The sequence below is a fragment of the Phyllostomus hastatus genome, unplaced genomic scaffold (genome assembly GCF_019186645.2).
Source record: "Phyllostomus hastatus isolate PE091 unplaced genomic scaffold, TTU_PhHast_1.1 phas_scaffold_501, whole genome shotgun sequence".
In the NCBI taxonomy this organism is placed as follows: domain Eukaryota; kingdom Metazoa; phylum Chordata; class Mammalia; order Chiroptera; family Phyllostomidae; genus Phyllostomus; species Phyllostomus hastatus.
The window spans coordinates 62,325,861-62,351,666 of NW_025334033.1; the positions used below are offsets into that span (position 1 = coordinate 62,325,861).

The following is a 25,806-nucleotide window of genomic DNA, read 5'->3' on the forward strand; positions in this document are numbered from 1 at the left end:
AAATCATTGATTTGTTGTTGCACTTATTTATGTGTTCATTGATTGCTTCTTGCGTGTACCCTGACTGGAGCTGGAACCAGCATCCTTGGTGCATCGGTACGACACGCCGCCCAACTTAGCCACCTGGCCGGGGCCTGCTGAGATTATTATTACTAGAAAATTTTTATCAAAAATATGAATTAGATTTAAATATTTTGTCTTCTCAGATATTTTATCGCCTCTGTTTGGGACACTTGTATCTTCAGCACAGGTAAGTGTGTGTTTGTTTGTTTTGGTTGGTTGGTTGTTTTCCGATGCGAGGGGAGAAATAATTAACTCTATAAGGAACTATGAGTGATGGGGACCCACGTCTCAGTCCGGCACAGGGTCCCTGAGATGGCACACCCCCCAGCCACGGTCGTAGGGTCCACAGCCACCTGCACGGAACGAGGGTGCCGCTGTCATTAGGCTCCTGGCTCTGGAGGAGGCTAGAGGGACTGGCTAATTTCACTTTGGAAATTTCAGCCTGAGGGTTGGAATACCCCACCAATGATATCATGGGACTCTGATGCAGCCCCCCAGGGAGTTACGGGTAGAGAGGTGAAAGCCAGCCAAGTCTGATGTAGGAAAGTAAGACATTTGCTGCAGCTACCAAAAAAAAAAAAAGGTGGCGAAAAGTTACGACTCCTCTTGCACGTTTGGTTGCTCCCACCAGACAGGGCTGGTCCCTTCGTTTTGATAAATCACTTAGTGCTCCAGGCCGTCAACTCAGGGGTCAGAGAGGAGGTCCCTTCTCTGAAGAGAGCAAAGCTTTCGGGGCCTCTCCCGTTTGGTGTGGCCCCGAGAGTCCTGGTCCCAGATAGGAGAACCTTGGGGTGGATTTGTTGCGTTACCCTAGCTACCCTGAGTCCCTGTGTCCAGGAGAAGGGGCAAGGGTCACTCAGGCGTGGGGACGAGCCCCGTGGGTAAGTGTGGTGCAGAACCTTTTATAATCACCTGGTGGGGTGGGGGGATAAATGTGCAAGTCCTTTGGTTTAAATTAACCAGAGAGCCTCAGCAACGGCGAGTCCAAGCGCCGCCCAAGCGTGCGGAGACGGCCGCCCCAGAGCCCCCTTTCTCACGGCTCCTCCATTGACTCGGGTCCTGGGGGCGTGTGTCCTCTCCGAGATGTGTTTTAGGCTCGTTTCTGAGTATTGTGGCCTAACTGCCTAGGTTTATAAATGAAATATGTAGCGTTTCAGCGTTTCTTTCCATTAATGACCGCACAGTTCTCCGTGTAGACTGCTGGGCTGAATTACCCGTGACCTAGTGCCTTTTCTCTCTCCCCATCCAGTTCAACTACTGCTTTGACGTGGACTGGCTCATAAAACAGTACCCACCCGAGTTCAGGTGAGTCTCCTGTGATGCCAGGCGGCATCCCAGCCGTAAGGGGCTTTAAAACACGGGATTTGTGCTTTTCAGGTAGCTGCCAGCCGTCCTTCTGAATGTCTTCTAAACCATCCGCGTCAAACACACCTGAAGGTGTACTGAGAAAACGACATTTTTTTTATATCTTCTAATTCCGTGCATTCCTTATACAGATCTTACCATTTTCCTCCATAGCTCTGCCCAGAAGTAGGTGACGACAACCTCGAACCCGAGTAAGACAGCTTCCTGTCCAGTGTTCATGTGAAGGCCAGGGCGCTGCCTCCCGCTTTCCGGCCCCGTAAACCCACGTGCTGACGCGGCTGACATGCCACGTGCTGCCTGCCACACCAGCGCTGTTCTGAGACTCTTTCTCCGGGGGTTCCTCCTGTAGCCTAGAAGGTGACGAAGGTGTCCCAGGGCCTTCCCCCCTCCAGGTAGTGGAGGTGGTAGATTTTCAGCCTGTCTTCTGGAGTTCCTCAGCCTGGGGTTGGGCAGTGCAGACCAGGTGGGTAGCCTCACGCCGTGACGACACGCACCTGCCCTGGTTTCTGACACATTCACGTGGCAGACTCCGTGACGGCAGGGGAGGTCCAGGAATGCTCATGCGGGGAACATGATTATCAGGTCCTCACAGTCCTTGGTGCGTAGAGGGATCAGATGGTGGGTGCCGTCGTTAACAGCAGAGGAAGTGGCACTCAGGTTTCCCAAGGCCTTGGCACTCAAGGGCTCACGTCTGACCGGTGACACGCAGGGTTCGTTTTAGCTGCATGTGACAGAAAACCCAAAGCAATGGTGGCTTAAACAGCGAGAAAAACATTTCTCCAGCCTAAGAAGTCCAGGTAGTGGACATCAAGGTCAACGTCGGGGACTGCCATGGCTCTCAGAGACTGAGCCCCTCTGTCCTTCTGTCCCACCATCCCCGTGTGTGACTTCAGTCTTCAGAGACACCTTGAGGTCCAGGATGACACCTGATGCTCCAGATCCCTGGTGTTCCGATGAGGGGGGCGGGGGGCATGAAAGGGACACAACCCAGCTGTGTCCCCCCGAGCAGCCTTCCTGGAAGCCCCCCTCAGTACCTGCCTGTGTTTCACTGAGCGGCCCGCGGTCACAGGACGGTGACCGGCTCTGCAAGAGGCAGTGAGTGAAGTCTCAGCCGAGCACACGCTGTGCGGACTGGGCCCGGCTCTTGTTGGGACGGGGGAGGAGGAGAGGGCGGGCATCAGGAGGCAACGAGCCATCTGCCACGGGTCCTCCTGGCCGCAAGCGTCCTTAGTTGCACTGGCTCTCTGTCGTTCATCCCTTTGCTTCTCGAGTTGCCCCGCCTTTCAAGTGTTGCCAAAACACAGACCTCAGTTCCCTGCGTGTCGGTTCCGGGTCAAACCGTCTCACCCCAAGAGGGGTCTGTTGGCGTTCCCACTCCCAGCACCTCAGAAGGTGTCCCGATTTGACAGTAGGTCCAGCAAAGGTGAGGTGGGGGGGGGGGGGTCCCGCTCTGACACTGCCGTGTCCTCATAGGCGGCGGGGATTGGGACGCAGACGCACACAGAGCGAAGGCACAGGGGGCACACCGTCCAGACGCTGGGAGGGGGCCTGAGCAGAGCCCTCCCTCGGCCCACACAGGGAGCCAGCCTCCTGACCCCTGACCTCAGACTTCCTGCTTCCAGGACCGTGAGACTAAAAGTTTCCGGTGGTTAAGGCCCCGCTCGTGGTGCTTCATTGCAGCAGCCCCAGCAAACTGGCACAGTGGCTCTGGTACCCGGCTCTCGGCAGCTGTGGTCAGAGGGTCCTGCCAGCCCCACCCCCACTCGTTGCTGGACGCACCTTGGCAATGCCACCAGGAGCACAATCAGGAGGAACAACCTGAAAGCCAAGTTCAGGTGACATCCAGAATGGAGAGAGAGGAAAACTCAGGTCACAGAGGCCTGTGCTGCCTCCTGTTGTCGGTCGGACGCCGCCTGCAGGAGGGTTTTGCGGAAGAGCAGAACCGGTGGGAGATGCACAGGGCGGGGCAAAGGCGGGTTAACACTCGTGAGCACATGAGACACAGTTTATTCTCACGGCATTAGTCATTAACTCTTGTGTTTCCCATGCAAACAACTGAACCTACGTTTGCCCACCCTGTACACAGAGATTTATTGTGGGCAGTCGGCTGGATCAGGGAGAGAACAGATTCTGCCTCTGCTTCTCTCCCCACTCGGGCTGTCAGTGGGCCAGATGACGCCACCCCTGCCGCTGAGCCCACCCGTTCACATGCTCGTCTCGTCCGGAAACCCCCCACAGTCACGCCACCCAGAGGTGGTGTTTGGTCTGGGCACCCCCTGGCCCTGTCAGGTTGACCCATAAAATGAACCGTCACAACGGCCTTTCTGTGATAGTTTTTGGAACCAGTAAAGTTGGAGGAATTAATGCAGACTTCAGCTTCTGTCAGTAATGTTTCATCTTTTAAAAAAACGCCCTAATGGCCTGATAACACCAATTGTTGCTAGGGGACAGGTGCTTGAGCTTCTGCTGCCTTGTGCTCTGGGCTGTTTTCCTTGTCGTCAAATAGAAGAAAGTCGGGAGGGCGTGTTTCTTACTTTACCTGGACTAACACATGAGTGGGAGGTAAGCAACCAGGCGTTTGTACCGGAAGTGCGTTTCTGTCACCTTTTCTGTCGCGTGGGGCCCCCGAGTGTGTGCTGGGGACCGCTCAGCTCTGGGATTGGTAGATGCAGAAGTGGCTGTAGTTGTCCGTCTTGCTTGATTACTTGTTGGAGAAAGATCCAGCTTCTGTTTTGTTGGGAGCACTTGTGAAGGAATATTGATTTCTAAGGACCATCTTGTTTTGAATTAACTGGAGAAGGTCATGGTTCCCTTAAAAGCCTTTTTAATCTGGTCTGTTCCTTAGGAGCATTTGTATGTTGTCCTTCATTAATTCAAGAATACAGCATTTTTAGTATACCTTGGGCTCTGTTTCATTGAAATACAACCACCTTTAATGAGTCTGCCTCGTGCTGTGGAAGTGAGCCTATTCACTCATGTATCCTGGGAGCCTAGTGCAGTGCCTAGCACGCAGTAGGAGCTTGGTAAATGCAGACCTAGTAAGGGTCCAAAAGAAGGGAAAGAAAAGAGCATCATGCTACACAACAGTAATTTTATATCTTTTAATCCATCTGACTTTAAACATATTAACACAGATCCATGTGCCCTTTGGGACCAAAGAAAATAATGCAGCCCTGGCTGGCGTAGCTCACTGGATTGAGTGCAGGCTCTGAACCAAAGGGTCACTGGTTCGGTTCCCAGTCAGGGCACATGCCTGGGTTGCAGGCCAGGTCCCCAGTGGGGGCTACCTGAGAGGCAAACACACATTGGTGTTTCTCTCCCTCTCCTTCTCCCTTCCTCTCTCTCTAAAAATAAATAAACAGAACCTTAAAAAAAAGAAAGTAATTCATTACTCAGGGGCTTTCTTGAGTCACAGCCCCCCTGGGTCGCAGCAGAGCTTCGGGATCTGGCCACAGGGGCCCGCTGTAAAGGTGAGTGGTCAGTGAGGGTGAACCGATCTCTGCTCTGCGTCAGCCCTGTTCTCGGGCACCGCAAAGGCCAGAGCTGGTGTAGGCTGAGAAGGAAGCTCGCCTCCCCTCACTAGGCGAGAGTCCGGCGTTCTGAAGGACGTATTTTAAATGTGCCTCTGACCCCTTTGCAGGAGGAAGCCGATCCTGCTGGTGCATGGCGAGAAGCGAGAAGCGAAGGCTCACCTGCACGCTGAGGCAAAGCCTTATGAGAACATTTCCCTCTGCCAGGTAAGCTTACCTTGTTGCCCTCCGAGGTCAGGCTTGGTCTGCGAGTGGGAAGGCAATTTAGACATTTCATCCGTCTGCCTGCCTAGTTCAGGAGTTCCCTCCCCAGCACCCTCAACACATTTGTCTAGCTTGGGCTCCAATGTTGCCTGCGGTAGCCCTTGTGGGTAGGAAGATTGTCCTTCACGTTGCCCTCGTGTCCCTGCATCAGTCAGCGCTCTTCAGGGAAACAGCCTCGGGCAGGGGCAAGGGGGAGGTTTAGAGGGGCCGCTGGCGAGTCCGAAACCCAGGGAAGAGTGGGTGTGGCAGCTGGAGCCCACGGGCAGTCTGGGGGCTGGAGTCCTCTTCCTCGAAGGGGTCAGCCTGCTCCTGAGGCCTCCACCGGTGGGGGTGGGGGGGGCGGGGTGAGGCCCGCCTACCATGGGGAGGAGAGTCCATTCCCCTCAGAGTTTACTCTCATCTAAACTCGACCTTCACTGCAGCACATGACCAAGCACCAGGACACGATGGCCCAGCCAACTTGACACTTACACTGAATCTCAGCCCTCCTCCTGTGACTTCTACACACTCGTCCTGATTTTTCCCCTCCGGAGCCTCGGAGCGTCGTTCTCCTCCTGGCATGCGCCCGTGGTTCTTGTGTTTGACGACATCTCCCTTACGTGGCTTACTTCCTCCAGTTGTATCGGAGGCACCACGGATTCCCTGCCTCTGGTCCCCCTCTGGGCCTCTGGGCCTCCTCTGGGTGCATCTAGTCCGCGTGCCTCTCGAACCCCGGGTCTCAGCGCTGCGCTTTAGGCAGTCAGAGTTGGGACCCACTCCTTCCCCCAGTGTCTGCGGCTCACCTTCTTCTCAGACACGCCTTTGCCTAGCAGTTGCCTAAGCTCCCGTTGTTTGCTTTGCTTCCCAAAACAGAAGAGGCCGAACTGCAGGAGGAGAGCTCTCATCAGACTAAGAGTGGTGGTCAGAAAATAAAATAACACAGGAATCTTGAAAACTAGTGGTTAAATCCATAGAAGTAATGGTTTTCACGCACTACCTGTCCTGAAAGATCAGGAGCCGTTGTGGCGTGCTTCAGACCCGCCACTAGAGGGCGGGACGAGCCGCTGCCTTCCAAACCTCCTGCAAAGAGCTGTTCAGGAGCCCCCAGGTCTAATCGGAGGCACAGGAGGGTCGGCCGCATCCTGACTTACTGAAATTCCTTATGTCTCGTGTGCACGATGGATTCCTGGCTTTGACGTCAGTCAAGGAGCCGGCGGATGCTACAGTTTCTCTTATTTTGTACATACGGGGCAGAGACCCGAGATTGGGGCTGGTAGTCAAGGTTCGGGCTACCTGGGTTCTGTCCCAGCCCGTCACGTTCCAGCTGTGTCCTGCTGGGCCCATCTTCGAGTTTAATTCCCTCATCTTTAAAGTGGATTGCTAATACCCTTCTTCACAGAGCTGTTGTACAAGGGATTTGGTGCGTTTGCCCCAGAAAGCACCCATTAAATATTATCTGTTGAAGTTATTATTATCCTTGATTTTGTGGTCAGACTTGCCAAAACCACATAATGTATAACAAACCTGAACTTGAAAGCCAAGTCTCTTGACCACTGCTTTTTCTGAGCTAAATGTCAATTTATAGAGTGGCAGTCTTCGTGCTAATTTTATAGCTTTAGAGTCATCAAATATGGTTCCCTGCTCTCTGTCTCTGGTGGCCCAACTGCACGAATGCACGCTGGCCTGGGACTGTCCCCAGGCACCAAGTGCCAGAGTACAGTGGGCCAGGCCACCTGTCCATGAGCCCCGTCGTTTGAAAAAAGGAGAACAAATAAGCACAGACATTTAAATACTTTTCCCGAGTCACGCAAAGTCGTGAAGCTAGGACTTGTGCGTTCCTACCTGTTGTTTTGACATTTCTGTTTTAACCCTTTGATAGCCCACATCGTGGGTGTATTCTGCTCAACCAAGGTCTTGCTACACGGGGTGCTAGATACGATGTTTTGCTTCTCCACCCCGCTCCCCTCTGTATGTGAAGGTATTATTTTGTAACACAAACGCGGATTTAATAATATGTGTTCTTTATTTTCATCACTTACTATGTTATTAATATAAGAAAACTTCTGTTTTAATATCATAACACAAGTCTTTCTGCTGCTATTACATTCAGTGTTTTTTGACTACACCCTGAAAACTGCGTTTATTAATTTCTGTGTAAGCCAGCTAACTTATTTTAAAACTTTGCATAGTCTCATTTGTTTTTATTAGTTTTTGACAACTAAAGAAATTAGGCATTTCAACTTGTAATTACTATAATTAAAATGCAGAAAGTATTGAATCATTCTGAGTAACTTTAAAAAGTCATTTTTTTTTTAATGAGCCTCACTCAACAGTACTAAAAAAGCTGTGTTGTTGATCAAGGGCTTGTCCACTAGAGGGCAGTAAAAGCTGTTAGAAAATGTTGAACTGAAACTTTACTAATTTAATTTCTAGTAGGGTAGAGATATTATTGAGGGTTTTTTTCCCCCAATAAGTGACTTGACTTCTTTTTCATCCTAGGCAAAGTTGGACATTGCATTTGGAACACACCACACGTAAGCAATTTTTATGAAATGGGAGAGGGTGTGGTTTTAGTGGACCGATGCATGCTATTCACAAGGGGCCCGTAGAGGAACTCCAGTGTGGTGAACTTGCAGGGGCTGGGGGAACCCTGTCAGTGAGGAATTAGAGGAAGTGGAGCTGTTTTCTAGCGGCCTTGACTGGGATCCGGCTTTCAGCAGGAAAGCCCGAACCCCCGGTGCGGTTTCTGCTCTCTGCCCGGGGCGTTCGTTACCGGAGAACGGCGGCCGTGTGTGGTGTGCGGCCCGGCTGTGGGCGGCTGTCTGTGTGTGTGTTAGCCACGGGCCTGCGGGCTCCGCCGCCTCAGAGACAGCCTGGCGATTTCCATGCGAGTCCGCGTTGCATCGAACAGGACATTGAGGGTCAGCTCCTTCCTGGGATGGAAAAAAAAATTGTTTCACAAAAAGTTTGTCACTTCAAGAGGCTGATGCCTGTTCTAGATCAAGACATCTCAAAAATTTCCTGTAGAATACTTTTCTGAGACCTCGCCAGACAAAGACAGGGAAAACTTTTCTGTTACTTCCCATTTCACACATTGTACCCAAATCTCAACTGGACTCCTGTTTTAGGTTAGTTTTATACGGCTGTGTTTGCTGATATACACATACATGTACGTGAGCGCATTTCAATTTTTTTTTTTTTTTAATAAATCCCACTTCTCCGGAAAGGAAGTGTGACGTGAGTGTGACAAAGCCTCGTCTTTTCTCGAGACCAGTCATGGAGCTGGGGAGCCGGCTGCTTGCGGCGTGTTCCTTCAGGTGTCTGTCTGTCTGCAGGGCAGGAAGGAGACTCTAGGAGGCAGTGGGAGTGTTCGAGACCACGGTGTTCCTCCTGTTACAGTGACACGGAGGCGTGCATTCAGCTTTCCTGTTACACACTTGAAACTGTGTTTTGCCAGTGTGCTTTAAAAAGAGGAACCAGAGTGGACAGAGTCGAGCCGTTTTGTGAAAGATGCCCACCAGCCCTGCGGTGTCTGGTCGCAGGTGCTGTTGAGTAGACGTTGCAGCATTTACCAACCATTCCCAATTGGGAGCTGCAGGCTAATGAGGACAAGCTTTGAGGGTCGTTGAACGTGAACTCAGGCACCCAGCTCCAGTTCAGGCACCCAGCTCCAGTAGCGATTATTCCTCGGGTAGCACTGAGTCCACAGGATGTTACTTCCATCGGAGGATACAAAGTCGCCGTGAATAAGGCAGCTCGGTATCTTTCCTAGACCACCAGTGCCAGGTTCGGGTGCTGGCCACGCGGTCCGTGCCAGCAGCCAGCAGTTCATGGGCACAGTCACCCTGTATTTGACAGGCTAGCAAAGAGTAGCAGAACTTGTGGCTCTGACCCAGGAGGGAGTGAGCGTGCCGGGCCTAGCCAGGACCTAACACAGGAATGCTCGACTGAGCCCAGAGGGGCTGTCCTTTTTTAAGGCCATTCAAAAAAAAATCGACGTCCTTCATTTTATAGGCCAGAGGCTCCAAGTATCAGTTTTCCTTGGGCCGGTGCTGCGGACAGGAATTTCTGTGTGCTCACTGCTAAAGCAGACTCATTGTTTCCCCTGGTCCACCCGCCCTCCCCAACACACATACACTTTGCAAGTTCATTCCTCCTCCGCCTCCCAGCAGACACCCTTTCAAGTTAAACCCAAAGAGTTCGTATCTTGAAATTACTTTCTGTTGCTTATTTTAAAATATTGTAGGAATTACTCATTAAATATCTATTACATTCTTGAGACACAGCTCTAGGGGTTATAAAGTGTTTTGAAGCCTCAAAACACTTTGTTCTTGTAGCTTTCAGCCAGAGAGGCAAGACAAGCATCTGATTTAGAAAAGGAGGAAACGCTTCCAGCTCACGGTGACGGCTGTAAACCGCCTCCCAGCGTGACCGAGTGGCGCAGCCACAGGGCGCAGGAAGTGGCCTGGAGACCCTGTTCACTCGAGCAGGCCTGCCTTGGCCGTGGGCTCTGTGCAGAGCGTCTGGAAGTGGCCGGGTGCGGCCCGTCCTCCGGGAGCCCAGAGTCCGGTGAGGCACGTTGAATGTGCTCTGTCCATACTTCGGCGAGAGGTCCTGCAGCCCCGGGCTGTCTCTGGCAAGGCTGTAGAATGCCAAAGCTTTTCAGCTCCCCCAGAGCTAGGAGCAGGGTTGGCTCAATGGCCCTGAGAATTGTAGGCGGGAAGGAGGGACGCCAAAGCAGCTCCCTGTGCGCGGTCCCTGTCTCACGGGGACTGACCACAGGGTGGGCGGGACACGCTGCTTTCCACGCCCACCCGCCGTCCCCTGTCTCCCCTGGGTCACATCATCCCCGCCTCGCCCACTCCCACCCTAGCGCGGTGACACGTGTGACCCCCTGTCTATCCCCTCAAGGCCACGTGCAGTGAGAGGACCACCCGGCACGTCCGACCCAAGCAAGCAAGCTCTTCCTCTGGCTGGTTCTGTGACCGGCGCCTCCCCCAGCCGTGGGTTCTGCAGCGGAGTGGGGGGTGGCGCCTGCTCCAGGTCACCGTGGGCACGCAGCAAGGCCGCATCCCGCAGAAGCTCTAGCACGGCGCCCGGCACGCAAGGCTCTGTAGGCAGGGCTTTCTTCTCCCCTCTCGGGAGTGGCTCCAGGTTTGGCAGGTGTCCCCTCACTGCCCCTGCAGCTCAGTAGGTGTCGTGCAGGTCAGCGTTCTTCAAGGGGGCACCCCGAGTCTCACCCCTTCTTACCCACTTCCAACTGGGACCTGACGGGCCTGAGCCATCCTGTCTCTGAAGAATCCAGGCGACTCCCCCCGGCTCGTTCACCATTCTGCACGGGGCTCGCTGAATTCAGTGAGTGGGTTCCCCTGGTAACTGGCGTCTCCCTTAATGGAAACATTTGTAAAACTCGTATCATGAATTCATAACTAACTGGCTTATTTTTAATTATAATCAGCTGCTGATTTGGTAACTGTGTGCATAATTTGCCCAGATTCCAGGGCACACATGTCGCGGGTGGAAAGAGGCTCAACGGCTGTCATTTCTCCAGCCTCGAGTTATTTGCTGCTCGCCAGCGCGGCTCAGATCCCCGTCTTGGCCAGAGCGGAGTCCCGTTCCCTGTCCGCACATCCCTGTCCGCATCTTTTTATGCCAAACCCAACGCTGTCTGTGGTGCTGATCTGAGAGAATCACGTGTGAACTGGCCTCTGTCAGTTAATTTTAAGTAGCATGTTGGCCTTGAGGAGAGAATCTCTGGTTGGACAGAGAGCTCAGATTCCTGAAATAAGTAGAAAGCAACCAGGAAGCCGAAAATCGCCCAACAGGACGTGACAGGAGAAAGCAAGGCGTTGGAGGACTGGTGGAGTGGACCGGAGAGGGCGCTGTACCTCCCGCAGAGTGCAGTTGCATTCCATTCTCACAGCCACGCGGGGAAGTGAAAGGCGGGGGAGGCGGGTGGAGCCTTCAGGGTTCAGCCGCAGAATGACGTAGCGTCCTTCGGCGGCTGCCGGACGGAGGCCGGAGCTGAGGTGCCCATGCTTCAGACGAAAGCCCCCGTGGGTGTGCTGTTCCCCTCTCGCTGCCATTGAATGGCGTCTGGTGGCTGGAAGCCCGGGAAGTCCCCGCAGGGAAGAGAGGACTCACCTGGGACTGATGGAGAAAGAAGAAAAGTCACTGGGGAAGGAAAAGGAAGACAGACCTCAAGTGCAAGCATGCTGGGGACGAGTGTGGAATCTGTGCAGGGTGCAACTGCAGCCCCCGGTGAGAAGTAACTGTGCATTTCAGTCTTCCACACACGTCCGTGCCTGTCCGGCCACGCGGAGGTCGTGGACCAGTGCCGAACTGAAACGGGTGCAGGGCGCTCGCGTGTATCGTTTATTCTGGGGCGACTTTTTTATAATGCTGGCAATGAATGACACAGTGAGAGGTTGTGACCGTGCTTTGGAGAACACCCGACAGGAAGGTTCCTGTTGTCCCCACAGCAACAGATGGTGCTGGATAGGCAGACGGTGGGGGGCCAGCCTGGAGGGGGAGGGCCTGAGCGCCAGGCCTGGCCGCGTGGGCGGGGCACACTCGGAGCATTTCGGAGGGTGGTTGGTTTTCTCCGGAGCAGCTGAGCCGGCTCTGACAGCGTGTGGAAGAAAGGATGATTATAAACGTTGAAAGATTGGATAATAAGGGAGTTTGAGGGATTCCTCTCGCTATCACATTGGCATTAGGAAGGCATTGCATTTTTTGGAAGTGCTGTATGTTAACGCTTTCTGACGCCTGCTCCGGTTTTACAGGAAAATGATGCTCCTACTGTACGAAGAAGGCCTCCGGGTCGTCGTCCACACCGCCAACCTCATCCGCGCGGACTGGCACCAGAAGACGCAGGGGTGCGTGGCCTCCGTTCGCCCTCGGCGGGGCGGGGCGTGCTGGGGCGGGTCAGGGGCCAGGACACTCGCTCTGGTCTCCTCGTTGTTCTGGTTTTTTTAATTGTATAAAACCCACTCGTGTGGCACAGAAGACATACACGTGCAGGAAAAAATGATAGCATTCTTTTCGTATTTCCCCCCAGTTTCTGTCTCTTGAGGTGACCAGTGTTAACAGGTTGGTGCCTAATCATCCACAGCTGCCTCTGGTCCACCCGGAAACATGGATAACTGTCTGCACTCAATGGGTATTCTTCATTGTTTTTACAAAATGGGATTCTACACATTTCACAGCCAAGTGCATCCTAGGGCCTGAGGCAGGAGAGAGGACGCCGGGGGGAAGGTCTGAACTTGTCCCGGTCCCAGCAAGACCCGCCAGAGGGCCTTCTGGTCCCCACGCGCCCCTGCGCCCACTCGCGCCTGCGCTTGCACTTCCCGGTGGGCATCACAGGAAAGCCTGGGGGGTGGCTGCGTGCTGAGAGTCCCCTCACCCCTGACCAGTGCGGTTTCCCACACAACCAGCCAGCACCGGTGTCTTTTCAGGGCCTTTGACACACTCAGTGGGCTGCGAGTCTCGGGACTGACAGGAAGGTGGCTCTGGCCTGGCTTGCATTGCTAACCCTGTGTCCTTGGTGCGCGTGTGTTGGGTCTAGTTTTTTCTCTCTTTTTTCAGGAGGGGTTTGGGTTTATTTTTAGGGACTTTCCCAGATCAGGTTGTAACATTGTTCTCCCTCCTGGTAAGCCCTTCCTTGTGAGGAGCTTTAACTTACTTTTCCTTCTTTTAAGCTGTTTGGTACGTCTCTGCCCCCTGTTAAAGATGGCTAAGTGCTGGTTAATAGCTTCCGTGTTAGAGAGAACTCAGACATTCCTCCAGGAGCCTTTTAGGGTTCAGGGTTTCTCCACTGTCGTCTTCCCCCTCTCCCCCGCACCAACTTTGCCCCATATCATTGCCCCCTCGCCCAGCTCTGCTAGAACCCCTAACATGGAAAGTATTAGCTGCCTGAGTCCACTCCCACCGCGGGTTGGGCTACAATACAGAGCCTTCCGGCCTCTATCCGCTGGGCCTGCTCTGACCTAAAAGTGCGTGGAGAAACAGAGCTACCTCTCCCCCTCCAGATGGTTTGTCCAGTTTGAAAGATGGTCTCTTCCCTGAGCCTGACTTCTCCCGGTCCCTCTCTGCACTCCCCTCCCCCACCCCCCACTTCCTGTTAGTTCTTCTTTGAACACATTCTCGTTTGAGTGTCCCACTTACAATACGCATCTCGAAATGCAGTGTGATTCCGACTGGTTCAGGGTCAAGGGGACCGTCACTCTGTCTCCAGGAGCCTCAGCCGCAGGACCTCCTGACCCACCGAGTTTCGGGTTAGCTACACCTTTGCTGCTTCGGGGGCTTCTAAGCCGCCAAGTTGGGTTTGGGGGCTCGTGACTTATATGTGGCTCCATCAGAAAAAAAAAGAGGTGAGATGAATACAGCTTTTCTTGGGGAAATAGTCATTGATGTCACAAATGAACTGATCGAGTTGTGATCCCTCCATCTTAGTGGCTCCAGGACTCCCACGGCTCCCGCCCCCGCTGCCAGAGCCCGAGCTGCCAGAGCCCGGGTTCGCAGGCAGCCTGCTTCCTCAGGCCTCTTGGGGGCGGCCCTCACGGGGGGAGCAACCTAGGGTGAGGGCTGGGGTGTTACTTTCCCCCCTTTATTTGAAAAGAAATTAACTTTCTCAAAAAAAAGTCATGACTAGGAGGTAGTAGCTTCGGGTGGTTTAAAACTCAGAGCGTGCCCAGGGTGGGGAATCTCCCCGCAACCTCTCTCTGCACTGGACTGGTGCGCTGTCATCTCCTGGCTAGTCTGCGTTCTGCGCTCTGACACTTTGCGGTTTCATGTTGTGGTCGTCACTTTTTTCTTTAATCCTCACCCCAGGCTATGTTTTTATTGATGTTAGAGGAAGTGGGGGAGAGAGAGAAACATTGCATCCCATACGTGCCCGGACCGGGGATCGAACCCGTAACCCTTGGTGTACGGGACAACTCTCCAGGCAGCTGAGCAGCCCGGCCAGGGCCGTGGGTTGTCACTTTCCAAAAACATTTAAAGGCCGTTGTTTCGGGGGATCTTCATAACTGGTCTTCCATGGCGCTGCTCATCCTCCTCTGCCGTGCAGGTGGTCCAGCCGTCTTTTTCAGCTGCTGCTTGGTCCACCTTGGAATTGCTCACTTTTAAAATTATTTGGCCCGTGGCCATTTTCTCATCTTATCTTGTGGCGTGTCAAAATGCCTCACACCTCAGCATCCCGGTGCAGGGAGTTGCCGTCTGCCCTGTTCCTCAGCCAGAGCCACTCCTGTCTGCAGGTGCACCTGCTCCAGGGGAGCCCCCCTCAGACCGTGGGCTCTCAGTCGCAATTGTGAGGGGAGACCTCACTTACACATCCAGCCCAACGTGGTCCTTGTCCGCACGGGCAGAGGCTCAGAGAGGTTGCGGATTTTGCCTCAGTGGCACGGCCCGTGGGGAGTGGGTCCGGGTTCAGAGCCTGGGCTCCAGTCTGGGTCAGGCTGTGCTGCTGCCTGGGTGGCGGGTCTCCTCCGGGTGGGAATGGAAAGTGTGACGGTCCAACCTGCTGCAAGAGACACGTCCCAACACTGGAAGAGGCAGAGCCAGGATCCTTGTGGCTGCGGGAGCTTCCTGCCCTAGTGGCCTCATCTTGTGGGTCTCCTGTGAGGGCTGCGAGGTGGAAAGCAGAATTCGGCAGCTTCTGCCTCGGCTCAGTGGGTAGAACTTGTTGGGGGAGGAGAGAAGGAGCCCCAGGAGGGAAGGGGCGGTAACAGCTAATACGCTCCCACTGCTTCCTGAATCTGGACACCGATCATTACCTCGTGTGCGCCCCTGTGAAGCAGGGGTGGTAGCCCGATTTTGCACTTGGAGAAACTGAGCACGAGAGATTGGAAGTGTACTCACACGCAATCCACCACAGAGCAGTCTGTAGAAGGACTGGGTTTGGATGGGGTTGTTTTCCCTGTGTGGGTATAACGTAGAAGTTCTGGCAAAGTGCATTGTTTTCCTTTTGGGAAAAAGAATTGATAGAATGAAAGATGTCTTTAATATTTTGTTTCCTGTGTTATCTGAAAGACTGAGGTTTGTGTTCATCTAACATCACTAAATGCAGTATATCCTCAATCCAGACCCCAGCAAAGTATAGGAGGTGAGAATACCGCAAACTGCTCTAGCATATACATCGTGGAAATGACGAGCTTGTTTATTGAAAATAGGTTTGCACAACGTACATTTCTCTCATAGTAACTTTTATTCTTTTCTGCTTGGCTAAAGAGCTACACGGATGTAGTCAAGGCCAGAACTTGCTGGGCTTACAGCAGGGGGTGTGGATTTGCTACAACTGAGAGTAGAACGATTAGCTGTTGTCAGCACGTTAGGAAGCAGCATGGCCGGCAGGGAAAGGAGGAGGAGGAGGGAAGCGTGGTGGTGAATGGGTGAGACGGAGCGTGGAGGGGTTGGATGGGGACAGGTGGGCAGAGGCCCGACCTTCCTGGGTCTGAGTTCACAGTGAGGTGTTCAAAACTAATTCTGAACACGATGGAAGCCATCTGAGTGCTGTGATCAGATTCATGTTCCGTAAGGATCACTTTGCCTCTCGGGCGGAGGTAGTAGTGGGGATTCACCTCTTCCGTGGGGTGAGCGCAGACTCCGTGCAGAGAGGGCGCTGTGACCAGGTGGGTGCAGGCCGGCCTGTTAATAGTCGTTTTCTCCCGTTCCAGAATATGGTTGAGCCCTTTGTACCCACGAATTGCCCACGGAACCCACACGTCTGGAGAATCGGCTACACACTTCAAAGCTGATCTTATCAGCTACTTGACGGCTTATAACGCTGCCCCTCTCCAGGAGTGGATAGACATCATCCAGGACCATGACCTCTCTGAGACCAAGTACGTGTCATCCTCGACGTTGGGGGGTGCTCACCGTAGGCGATGCCTGAGAGCCTCATGGGTCTGGGGTGCAGGGGTCTCGGCAGAGGCTGAGTGACACGTGGCTACCCTTACACGACGCGATGAAAGCAAAAGGCGGTCACGGTATACCCCCTGGTTCTCGGCCGCCAAAGTGGAGGCCCGGACATCCTCGCACCGGTCCTCTGCCTCCTACCGGAGGAATCTTCGAGTGAATGGGTCCTTCGCCTGGCACCTTACACCAGCAGTCGGTGTGCTTGAAGAGGAGTTGAAGTATCACTTACTACTCTGAGGAAGCATCCCAAGAAAATGAGCTGGCTCTTAAAACACCTCGGGATTACATGAGTTTTCATCTGGGGGACGGTCCATGAGTCACATCGCTAACGCTCTGTAACTTACATGTTGTGTCTTTGCAGTGTTTACCTCGTGGGATCAACCCCAGGACGCTTCCAAGGAGGCCAGAAGGACGACTGGGGGCACTTTCGGCTTAGGAAGGTGGCAGAATTTTTACTCGTTGAACATGTTTAAACATTTGCAGGGGCGTCCAACCGGCGACCCAACACAAAAACCGTAAATTCACTTAAAACTTTTTTGCTCATCGGTTTTCGTTAGTGTTTGTGTATTTAACGTGTGGCCCCAGACCACTCTCCCCCCGGTGTGGCCCAGAGACGCCACAGGGCGGGACGGCCCTGGGTGTGTGCTCTCTCCTCTTTCACGGGCGGTTGCTGTGTTGGCCGCATCGCAGTGTCTCGAGCACAGCCCTGGGCAGATGGTGAGCACTAGAGAGATGTCTAATTACAGTTCTCCGTGGTCTTAAAGTTGTGCTATGCCTCTCCTATAGCATGAACTGTCCTAAATGGACTTTTAGTTACATATCTTACAACAACGATAACTAGAGACTTCTCACTTTGTAGCACTTGATCAGCATATCAAGGACTTTTAACCTACAAATTCAGCAAAGAGCAGAGCAGAGCGCTGAGGAGAGGCTACAGCCCAGCTACACTGTGTTTTGTTCACTAAGCCAGTGCCCTTAAGAGAATTGTTACTACGAAAATGACGAAAATGACATTGGCTGCTGGTGTGAAAATGAACAAAGAGAGCCTTTAACGCAATGCAACAACAGGCGAGTTGAACATTGAGGTTTTCTTCATCTCCTGCCCTGACCCACATGGTTCAGCTGGTTCAGCGTGGTCCCGTAAAGCAGCAGGTCTTTGATTCGATGCCCGGGCAGGGCATGTGCCTGGGCTGCGGGTTCGAGCCCTGGTCAGGGAGCTGCCAGAGCAGCCAGTTGATGTTTCTCCCTCACATCGATGTGCCGCTCCCTCCCTCTCTCCCTCCCTTGCCCTTTAGCTAGAAACTAAATATTTTTTTAACTTTTCTTTATCTCCTGTTAGGAAACACTTTACCGACCTTAGTAATATTCCTAAGGTGTCTTCCGTAAAAGCCTTACCTCTTTTTCCATAAATTATTTATGTTACATAAGAATTCTCCTTTGTTAATGAAATTTTTAATTTTTTTTTTAAATGAGGCTACAACTAAAAGCAGGCAAGATCTGGCTGCCAAGCTCTCAGTTCATACCGGTGGGAGAGGCGTAACAAAAACGCTAGGTCATGACCTAGAGGGACCAGAGCGACTGGCTGAGTGCACAGCCTCGCGGGTGCCTGGGCTCCAGTCCTGACCTGCTATGCACAAGTCACGTGACCTTGGCTTTCTCCCTAACCTGCCCCTCTTGTCATCTGTAAAATGGGTGTAACAGTGGTGCTGCACCCCCAGGATTGTGTAAGGATTGAACGAAACGGTGGGTGCAGCCACAGGCCGAGTGTGCCATCAGCACCAGCGGTCGTCTGTGAACAGGCCGCTCAGCCCGAGAGGTGAGAGCACAGGCTGTGCGGCCTCACTGGACGCTGAGCATCATCTTAGAGTCTTCCAGCCACGGCTCACACCCAGGAGCTCCTGCTGCCTCCCAGCTGCCTTCCAGGGCAGCGGGGGGACAGTCAGGGTTCTGCTTCATTGTTGTGAGTGGAGCAGAGGGTCTTGTCCGGGGTCCTGCAGCCCACCGGGGGCCGAGCGCAGACGAGACACGGGGTCTCGCAGTCGTCAGCTCAGCCTTGTTCCCTGCACGGCGCCGCGCCCACCGTGCCTGTCATCGAGAGTTGTCCGGGCTTTTGGGCGGCAGTGATTACAAACAGTGACGCCTAGGCTGTGGTAAAGAAAGTAACACGCACTGAACTAAACAACACATCAGTCAGAACAGAGGAACCGCAGTGCAGTTTTCTTGCTCTCTCCAGCCTCTGGGCAGATACTCAGTGTGAATGTCCAAGTGGATGAGATTTCCAGATGTTTTTTCTAAATTGCTTCTGGAGCTTTTCCCCAGTATCAAAGCAGGAAGTACAGGTCATCCTTAGTGTTCAAGGCAGTGTTATCTATATGTAAGTAGGTGCTCTCCTATTTTAACAGCTCCCTGGAGCACAAGCGTCAGATTTCTTTCAGTTGGTAGGAGTCAGAATGTACAGTGGTCCGGCCATCCATGTATTCTATAGGTGTGTTAAACAGTCATGGTTTCAGTGCAAAAATGTGACTTCGCAAGGCAGGTTCGTGGTTTATCTGACATTCCCGCTAATACACATAGACCTTTTAAAAACAGTTGAATCTGTTCTTGCTTTTAGTACAAATCAAAGAATTTGAGGAGAAGAAGACTTCTCCTGTCTACTTACTCCAGTAAAATATTTTTAGAGGTTAAAAAGTATTTCCCAAAGAAGGAAAAAATGTACGGTTGTGTATGAAATTGATCACTAATATTTCCAGCATGTCTTTGTTAATCGGGGGCTTCGAGGGTGGGAAACTGCGTCCTGAGTCGTGACGGCGCTTCTGCTCCTGCGAGGGAGTGACCCGCATCCTCTATTCCTCTTCCCAGCTTCTGAGAGAGCACGCCGCGTCCACACCCAGCGCGGAGGCCTGGCCCATCGTAGGCCAGTTCTCCAGCATCGGCTCCCTGGGGGCTGACGCGTCCAAATGGCTGTGCTCCGAGTTTAAGGAGACCTTGGCGACCCTGGGGAGGGACACCAGGGCCCCCGGCAAAGGCGTCGCTCCGCTCCATTTGGTAAGTGCCCTTCCTCGGGCGGGGGCTGATTATCCGCGCCCTCTGGTCCAGGAGAGGAATTGGGAATCAGTCCTCCTTGTCGTGCAGAGGTTTTGTTCAGTAGCTCGGGGTGGACACAGCAGTTTGTAATCGAGGGGCCCTCATCGCGTGGTGCTTGGGGGCGAGTGGGTCCCGCCAACGCGCCTGTCCGCCACCAGCGAGCCTGCGGTCTTCCGCCCCCCCCCCCCCAGGTTGTCAGCCCAGGGAAAAATATTTGATGACGCATTGCCAGCAGGATTAGGAGCATGATTGATAATTTAGACACCTCTGAATTAATAGTTAATTTTGCATTCAATTCAGTGTTAATGTGATATTTAAGAGGAAAAACTCAAATCGAAGTGTAGTTTTTTATCATCAAATTAATTACCAGAAGTTCAATTTTTTTTTTTTTTCATAAAATGGGAACTTTTTAAAATTTAAAGCACATTTTCAAAGTCTAAGTATTTTTGAGATTTTCCTTTTTAAAAAACTAGTCAGCATGCCTTTTAACAAACGGTTTCTTCAGCATGGTACCTTCCTAGTTTTACTGAGTTTTTTTCTTACTTATTTGTAGATCTATCCTTCTGTGGAAAATGTGAGGACCAGCTTAGAAGGGTACCCAGGTAATTGTTGGGAAAACCATCCGGATTGCATCTTTGGGTTTATTTCATAAATGCCCTGGTAAACTTTTAAAAACAAGCAATGAGAATGCCTTCCTCCTTGGGATGTGAAAGTATTGGCTAGAAATTGGGAGACGATTTTTATCTTAACTGGGTAGGAATCATGAACCTAGGTGACATGGAGCACTCACTGGCAGTGTCCCAGAGATGGTACGTGAGGCCATTTGTGAGTGTTTTTCAATCCTTACAATAACCCTCTGAGTCGGAATCTCATTTCTGCCGATAGAAATGAGGTTCTCAGCCCTGGCTGGTGCAGCTCAGTGGATTGAGCGCGGGCTGGGAACCAAAGTGTCCCAGGTTCGACTCCCAGCCAGGGTACATGCCTGGGTTGCAGGCCATACCCCCAGCAACCGCACATTGATGTTCCTCTCTCTATCTCCCTCCCTTCCCTCTCTAAAAAATAAATAAATAAAATCTTTAAAAAAAAAAAAAGAAAGAAAGAAATGAGGTTCTCGCCTTGGCCACCAGCAGCCTGGCTGTCCGAGCACACCTCCAAATAAGACCAGCCGCCTCTCCTGCCGCTGCCTCTTCAGAGCACTGCTAGCACCCTACTCTGCTCTCCCTCCCTCTCTCCGCATCCTGTCTGCGTCTGTGGTACCGTGTGCTTCTTCTAAACACGAATCCTGGACGCAGATACATTTAAGGTTCAGAACTGACGCTTGACATTGAGATGAAACCTTTCATATAGCCTAATGGGTACATCTCATCTCTCAAGGGCTTCATCTGTGAGTGCCCACGATTATTTTGTAGACATCACCTGGTTCTCTGTTTCTCCTATACCAGGGCTAGGCACTAGACTTTTATTTGAAATTCAGTTCCCCAAATAGTGCCTTTGGGAGGTAATGACCAAAACCCCAAACAATGTACGTCTCTGGAAAAAAAGAAGTCTTATGGCCGGAAGCAGAATGCTCTGAATTTGGGCTGATTTAATCCACTTAATGCTTGTCAAACCAGGTGTGACCCTGCCAGGGAAATCTCCATAGGGTTTGCAGTGTTTCAGCCCATTTGTTGCTTTTTGGTGACAAAGGTGAAGATTGTTTCACTGAGGCTCAGGGACATGGCGGGGTATTTTTTGTTAGTTTCTTTCTTTGTTTTTGGTCTCCCTCCTGCACTTCTAATAGACTAGATCCATTCAAAGCATACTTTTTAACAGAGAAGAACATGGCATTTCCAATTAAGCTACTTCACACCTGGTCCTGAAACCCTAAGTGTGTTTTTAGGGATTTGAGTAGGAGGTGCATCACGCCACCTTTGGTGAGGTGGAGAAAGTTAAAGCCCGCTGCGGGCAAAGGTCACTGTGGACAAGTTCCATCCCGTGTTTGGAAAGCGACTGATGCATGTACAGTGGAACTTCCCTCCTTTCAAAGATGAACCAAAAAATTGGCCTCTAATTGTGTTCCCCCTGGGAACCATATCTTTATTTTCTTTGCAGGAACATGGCTTTTAGAATTCCTTTTTAAAAACTTACCTGTTTCTGACACTTTATTCTATTTTAGTGACCATTCTTTCCCACTGGTAAGACTCTGTTTAGCTCGCGCGAAGTCTGTTGGGAAGGAGCAGAGTAGCGGGCGAAGGAAGGCGGAGAACCAGGTTCCCCTAGGAGGTCTCACTCCACTCTGCCCAGGTGTCCTGGTCTCAGGCAAAAGCGGGGCGCTCCGCACCTCAGCTGGCCTTCGTGCGGACCGCGGGACGGGCCAGGGTTCTCTCCGTGTTTTCTTCTGACAGTTCAAATCCGTGCTGTTACAGATATCAAGTCACCATCGCCAAGTGATTGAATACCTTTTTCTGTAGACAGTATACATATACACTTAATATGCATCCCTGAGAAAGGAAGCCCCACTGAGAACACACTTGTGCAAGTATAGACGTTTTTCTTTCAAAGAACTATTGTATAAGATGAAATAATGGAAGTAGTTTCGGGGTTTTTTTTTTCCTTTAAGCTTCTCACTGTTTACTATAGATTTTCCTCCTTAATGAAGGATCCTCAAATTATATTCCATAGATTTGATTATTTACTTCATTTTTCTTCTTTCAAAAGCTGGGGGCTCTCTTCCCTATAGCATCCAGACAGCGGAAAAACAGAGTTGGCTCCATTCCTATTTCCAGTAAGTAATTGGTTTAGAATGCTGCCGTTGCTTCCTTTGGGATAAGAGTGTTATTTATGTCATATTTTTTAAAAGAACCTTACATAATACAGCTATATATTTTAGCTACATATGTTAGTGATAGAAATAATTTAAAACAAGGTTTTGAACATTTTCTTTGGAATAGGTTTTTAATGCCAACGAGTATAATTGATCTCTGTGGCATTTCTATTTATACATTGGCACACGAAGAAGAAGATAAAATGAAAGAACATTGTTGGATAGCTTAGGATTTACATAAGTACCTTTTGGTTCATATCTCCAGTATGGAAAGTGTAGTCATTCTGTCGGCACGGCCTGCTGAGGGTCGACCCTCACGCGGTTCCCCGGGTGCAGGGGCAGTGCCTGCGTGGCTGAACGGACAGACAGGCGAAAGGGAAGTCCTCTGTGCTGCGGCCACAGCGGTCGCACATCTGTGACTTCCGGGCTGATCCCAGCGCCATACCTACTTCCAAGTCCACCTATTTTGCCGAACAGCCGGAAACAACGGCTGATTCCCTTTCCGTCTAATCCAGTCGTGTGTCATCCGGAGGCTTTCTGGGACGCTCTCTTGGGCGGGTGTCCCTCACAAAGGACATTGGGTTTTGCGGACGATCTGTTCTCTCAGGGACCGTCCTCCTGTGAGTGAGGATGGTCGCCCCGGGAGGGACAGGCGGCATTTCTTCCCATGGCACCTCAGTCCTGCCACGTGGCAGACCTAGAAACCAAACTGAGGATACAAGTAAATGTCAGCATTCGACTCAAGTATTTCTGATGTATGCCCCTGCTTTTCAGCGTCCCGTGACGATATGCATACTGTTTGTATGTTTCCCACTTTGTATTGTGTTTTATCAACAAGCTCTTACTGAGCCTCTGCTTAGCACTGTGGTGTGAGCACACTCCCAGCTTTTAAGAGCTCACAGCCCGGCTAGGAGATACGATGTGCAGACGTGCCGGGAAAAGCACAACAGACAGAGTATGGCATTTGCATACTGGTGTGCTTTCACAGCAGAGAAGCCGGGCGCACCATGTGCCAGAAGGCCCTTGTTGTGAGTGGCAGTACATTTTTTTCTGCATTCCTGCATTCTGAAGTGAACACGCGTTATTCTGCTCCCTGAGCCGAGTGTAGTAAGAAGATACCACGGGTCGTATCAAAGGGAATTGTGTACTCACCGTTTTTTTTAGATTATAGGATTTGGGTTTTCAAGCACTTTTCTAATGTGAGGACTGTGACCAATTGGTACTTTCTTATCAGTGATTTGTGTCTTTCCTGTCACTAGCAAATGGTCAGCGGAGACGTCGGGCCGCAGCAACGCCATGCCGCACATTAAGACGTACATGAGGCCCTCTCCAGACTTCAGTCGGATTGCTTGGTTCCTTGTCACAAGGTAAACCGTCCTCATGTTCCTGGTGGGAGGGGCTTCTAAATGTGTGTGTAACTCCTGCTCTGAATGCCACGTCGTGTTCTAAAGAGTGGTTTTATGAATTGTGATTAGTTTTCTGTGTGTGTGTCCTACATGAGCCCTGTTGAAAGGAGGCCCGTGACTGATCCCTTTGTAGAGGTTGTAATCATGGCCTGATTTTATCCACATGGCATTCCAGTATTGTTAAGGCACACCTGAGAGACGCAACCTAAATAATTTAGAAAATGCTTAGCATCCACTCTTAGCCCTCGAAAACAAGGGAAGATGTAGACCGCAAATATAGGGGACACCTACCAGCAACTCCCTTCATTTTTTTTTTTGTTTGTCTGCCACTTTATCTCAAAGTCAGAGCATCCCAAACTGAGCTCATGCATCTGGGAGGAGATTTTTTTTCCCAGCATCCTCTGTGCTTTAGTGGCCCCCGCCCACTCTCCCATCCTCGGGCCTCATGCCCGGCCGTGCTCTTGTCTTGGTCCTTCCTCTGAGCATGCTGCGGCATTGGCTGAAGTCCTCCCCCCCGTGGATGCCGGGCACACAGGATGAAACAGTAAGGTTCACCTAGTGCGTTTGAGGTGCTCCTGGTTTCAGAGGTGTCAGAAGACAGACAGGAGTGATGACAATAGGAAGAGATCTGTTCTGCGGTCGAGGTGGGCCCGTGGGTGGTATGTAAATATACATCAAAGCTTGTTCATCCTTGAAATGCCTTGCACTTTGCTTTTCTAATCCCCGAAACACTCAGTCAGATACTTACCACCTGCGCTTCTGAAATGGTCACCTGTCTGCTGCCCCATCACAAGGCTGTCCTCTTCCCAGGCCACCCGTCCCAGTTGTCCATGACCTTTTGTCTGCTACTAACATGGGTTTTCCTCATTGTCCTGTGTTCAGAATCCCCACACACACACTTCCTGCTGACCGAGGTCCAGCGTCCTCAGGTTGGCGTCCACCCCAGCCACACCTTCCTCAGCTTGCCCTGCGTTCCCCAGCGTGAGCTTCCAGAAGCAGCCAGGCTTCTTCCCTTTGCCCCTCAAACCGTCCTTCCTGCCCACAGCCCAGGTGTTAGAGTGCCCTCCTTTTCTGCTCTCTCTGCCTCCCCAGTTGAGCTCAGGTCCCGCGTCATCTCTTCCCGGAGGCTTTGCCGGCCTCCTCTGTCCTCGCCCTCCTCCAGGGCCCTGGAGCTACGTGCTCCACGTCCTGTCCGTTTCAGACACCCTCCGAGCACATTTCATTCTCTCTCTCTCTCTCTCTCTCCCCCCCCACTCTCTCTCTCTCTCTCTCTCTCTCTCTCTCTCTCTCTCTCTCTCTCTCGTAGCCTTCACAGCTGTTCTGCGGTGCAGCTGTCAATCCGCCATACAGAGGGGGGAACTGAAGCACAGAGGTTGTGCCGGAGCCCAGGAACCTGGGGCGGGCACTGGACGCTGCTCGTTCAGTAGGGTGGTCAGGGAAGGCCTGGCCGGCGTGGCCACGTTCGGAGTGGAGGCCTGAAAGGAGGAAGGGGACTGTGCGGGCAGGTAGCTGGGGGAACGCTTTCTGGGCCGTGGCAGGAACGTATTCACTGTGTGTGAGAAGCAGCAAGGCGGTTTTGCTGGAGTGAGCGGGCGGGAGGGCAGGTGCAGCCAGAGCAGCAGCCGTGGCCAGACCGCCTTTCCCAGCTGTAGAGGCAAAAGCACTATTGCCCGACGTCTCCCGGGTTTCCTGAAGCTTTATTAGTTATGGGTCTGCTGGAGGCAATTCTGTGTCTGTGTATTCCATAATTTGGATTGATTAGAACAACTGCTTTTTACGTTCTTATTTCATGAGGCTTTCTGGACCAAGACATGGTTTCAATATAGTCGGCTTTAGCTTATGCTCCAATAGTGTTTCTCAACAGGGCGCTGCTGGCATTTGGGTCAAGGTTTTTTTGCGGTGCCACAGCCCCCCCATGCGTTACAGGAAACTTCATAACCTGTCCCTCACATACCAAATGCCCCGTTATGGCGGAAGCCCCCCCAGATGCCCCATGCATTCCTAAGTATCTTCTAGATCGTCTGTCCTGGTGGAGAATAGAATCGCATTATTAAGTGCCACAAAATTGAAACAGATTCCCCAGGAAAAAAACCTTAATAGCAATAAGCAAGATGGAATACAAGGAATGTGAATTTTGACTGCACGATTGTGAGACTTTCTGCAATACTCCAGATCCACACACCTGCAAAAGTGTTGCCCTGCAAGGGGGCCGCGCTCTGAGATTTGGTGCTTTCACCAAGACAGGCGCTTCTCTCTTGCGGGCCTCGGTACTCGTCGGCTTCAGAGCTCGCCAGGCCCGGGACTCAGCGCACTCAATAGTTGTGCCAGTTTCGCTGCCTGGCAAGGGGGGATGCATCAGCCCATCCGTGGGCCACGTGTTCCGGGGCGAGTTAAT

General features: G+C 51.9%; 1 protein-coding gene across 2 annotated transcripts in view; it reads left to right on the forward strand.

Annotated features, from left to right (window-relative positions):
* TDP1 (tyrosyl-DNA phosphodiesterase 1) overlaps positions 1-25,806 on the forward strand; it is a 63,806-nt gene that overhangs the window by 7,974 nt on the left and 30,026 nt on the right. For both annotated transcript variants that reach the window (XM_045823917.1, XM_045823916.1), the window contains 11 exons: positions 207-250; positions 1,313-1,368; positions 5,069-5,165; positions 7,701-7,735; positions 11,987-12,079; positions 15,878-16,045; positions 16,480-16,558; positions 18,978-19,163; positions 19,756-19,804; positions 21,900-21,966; positions 23,265-23,372. In XM_045823917.1, the coding sequence (XP_045679873.1) occupies positions 207-250; positions 1,313-1,368; positions 5,069-5,165; positions 7,701-7,735; positions 11,987-12,079; positions 15,878-16,045; positions 16,480-16,558; positions 18,978-19,163; positions 19,756-19,804; positions 21,900-21,966; positions 23,265-23,372 (982 nt within the window). The remainder of the gene's footprint in view (positions 1-206; positions 251-1,312; positions 1,369-5,068; positions 5,166-7,700; positions 7,736-11,986; positions 12,080-15,877; positions 16,046-16,479; positions 16,559-18,977; positions 19,164-19,755; positions 19,805-21,899; positions 21,967-23,264; positions 23,373-25,806) is intronic.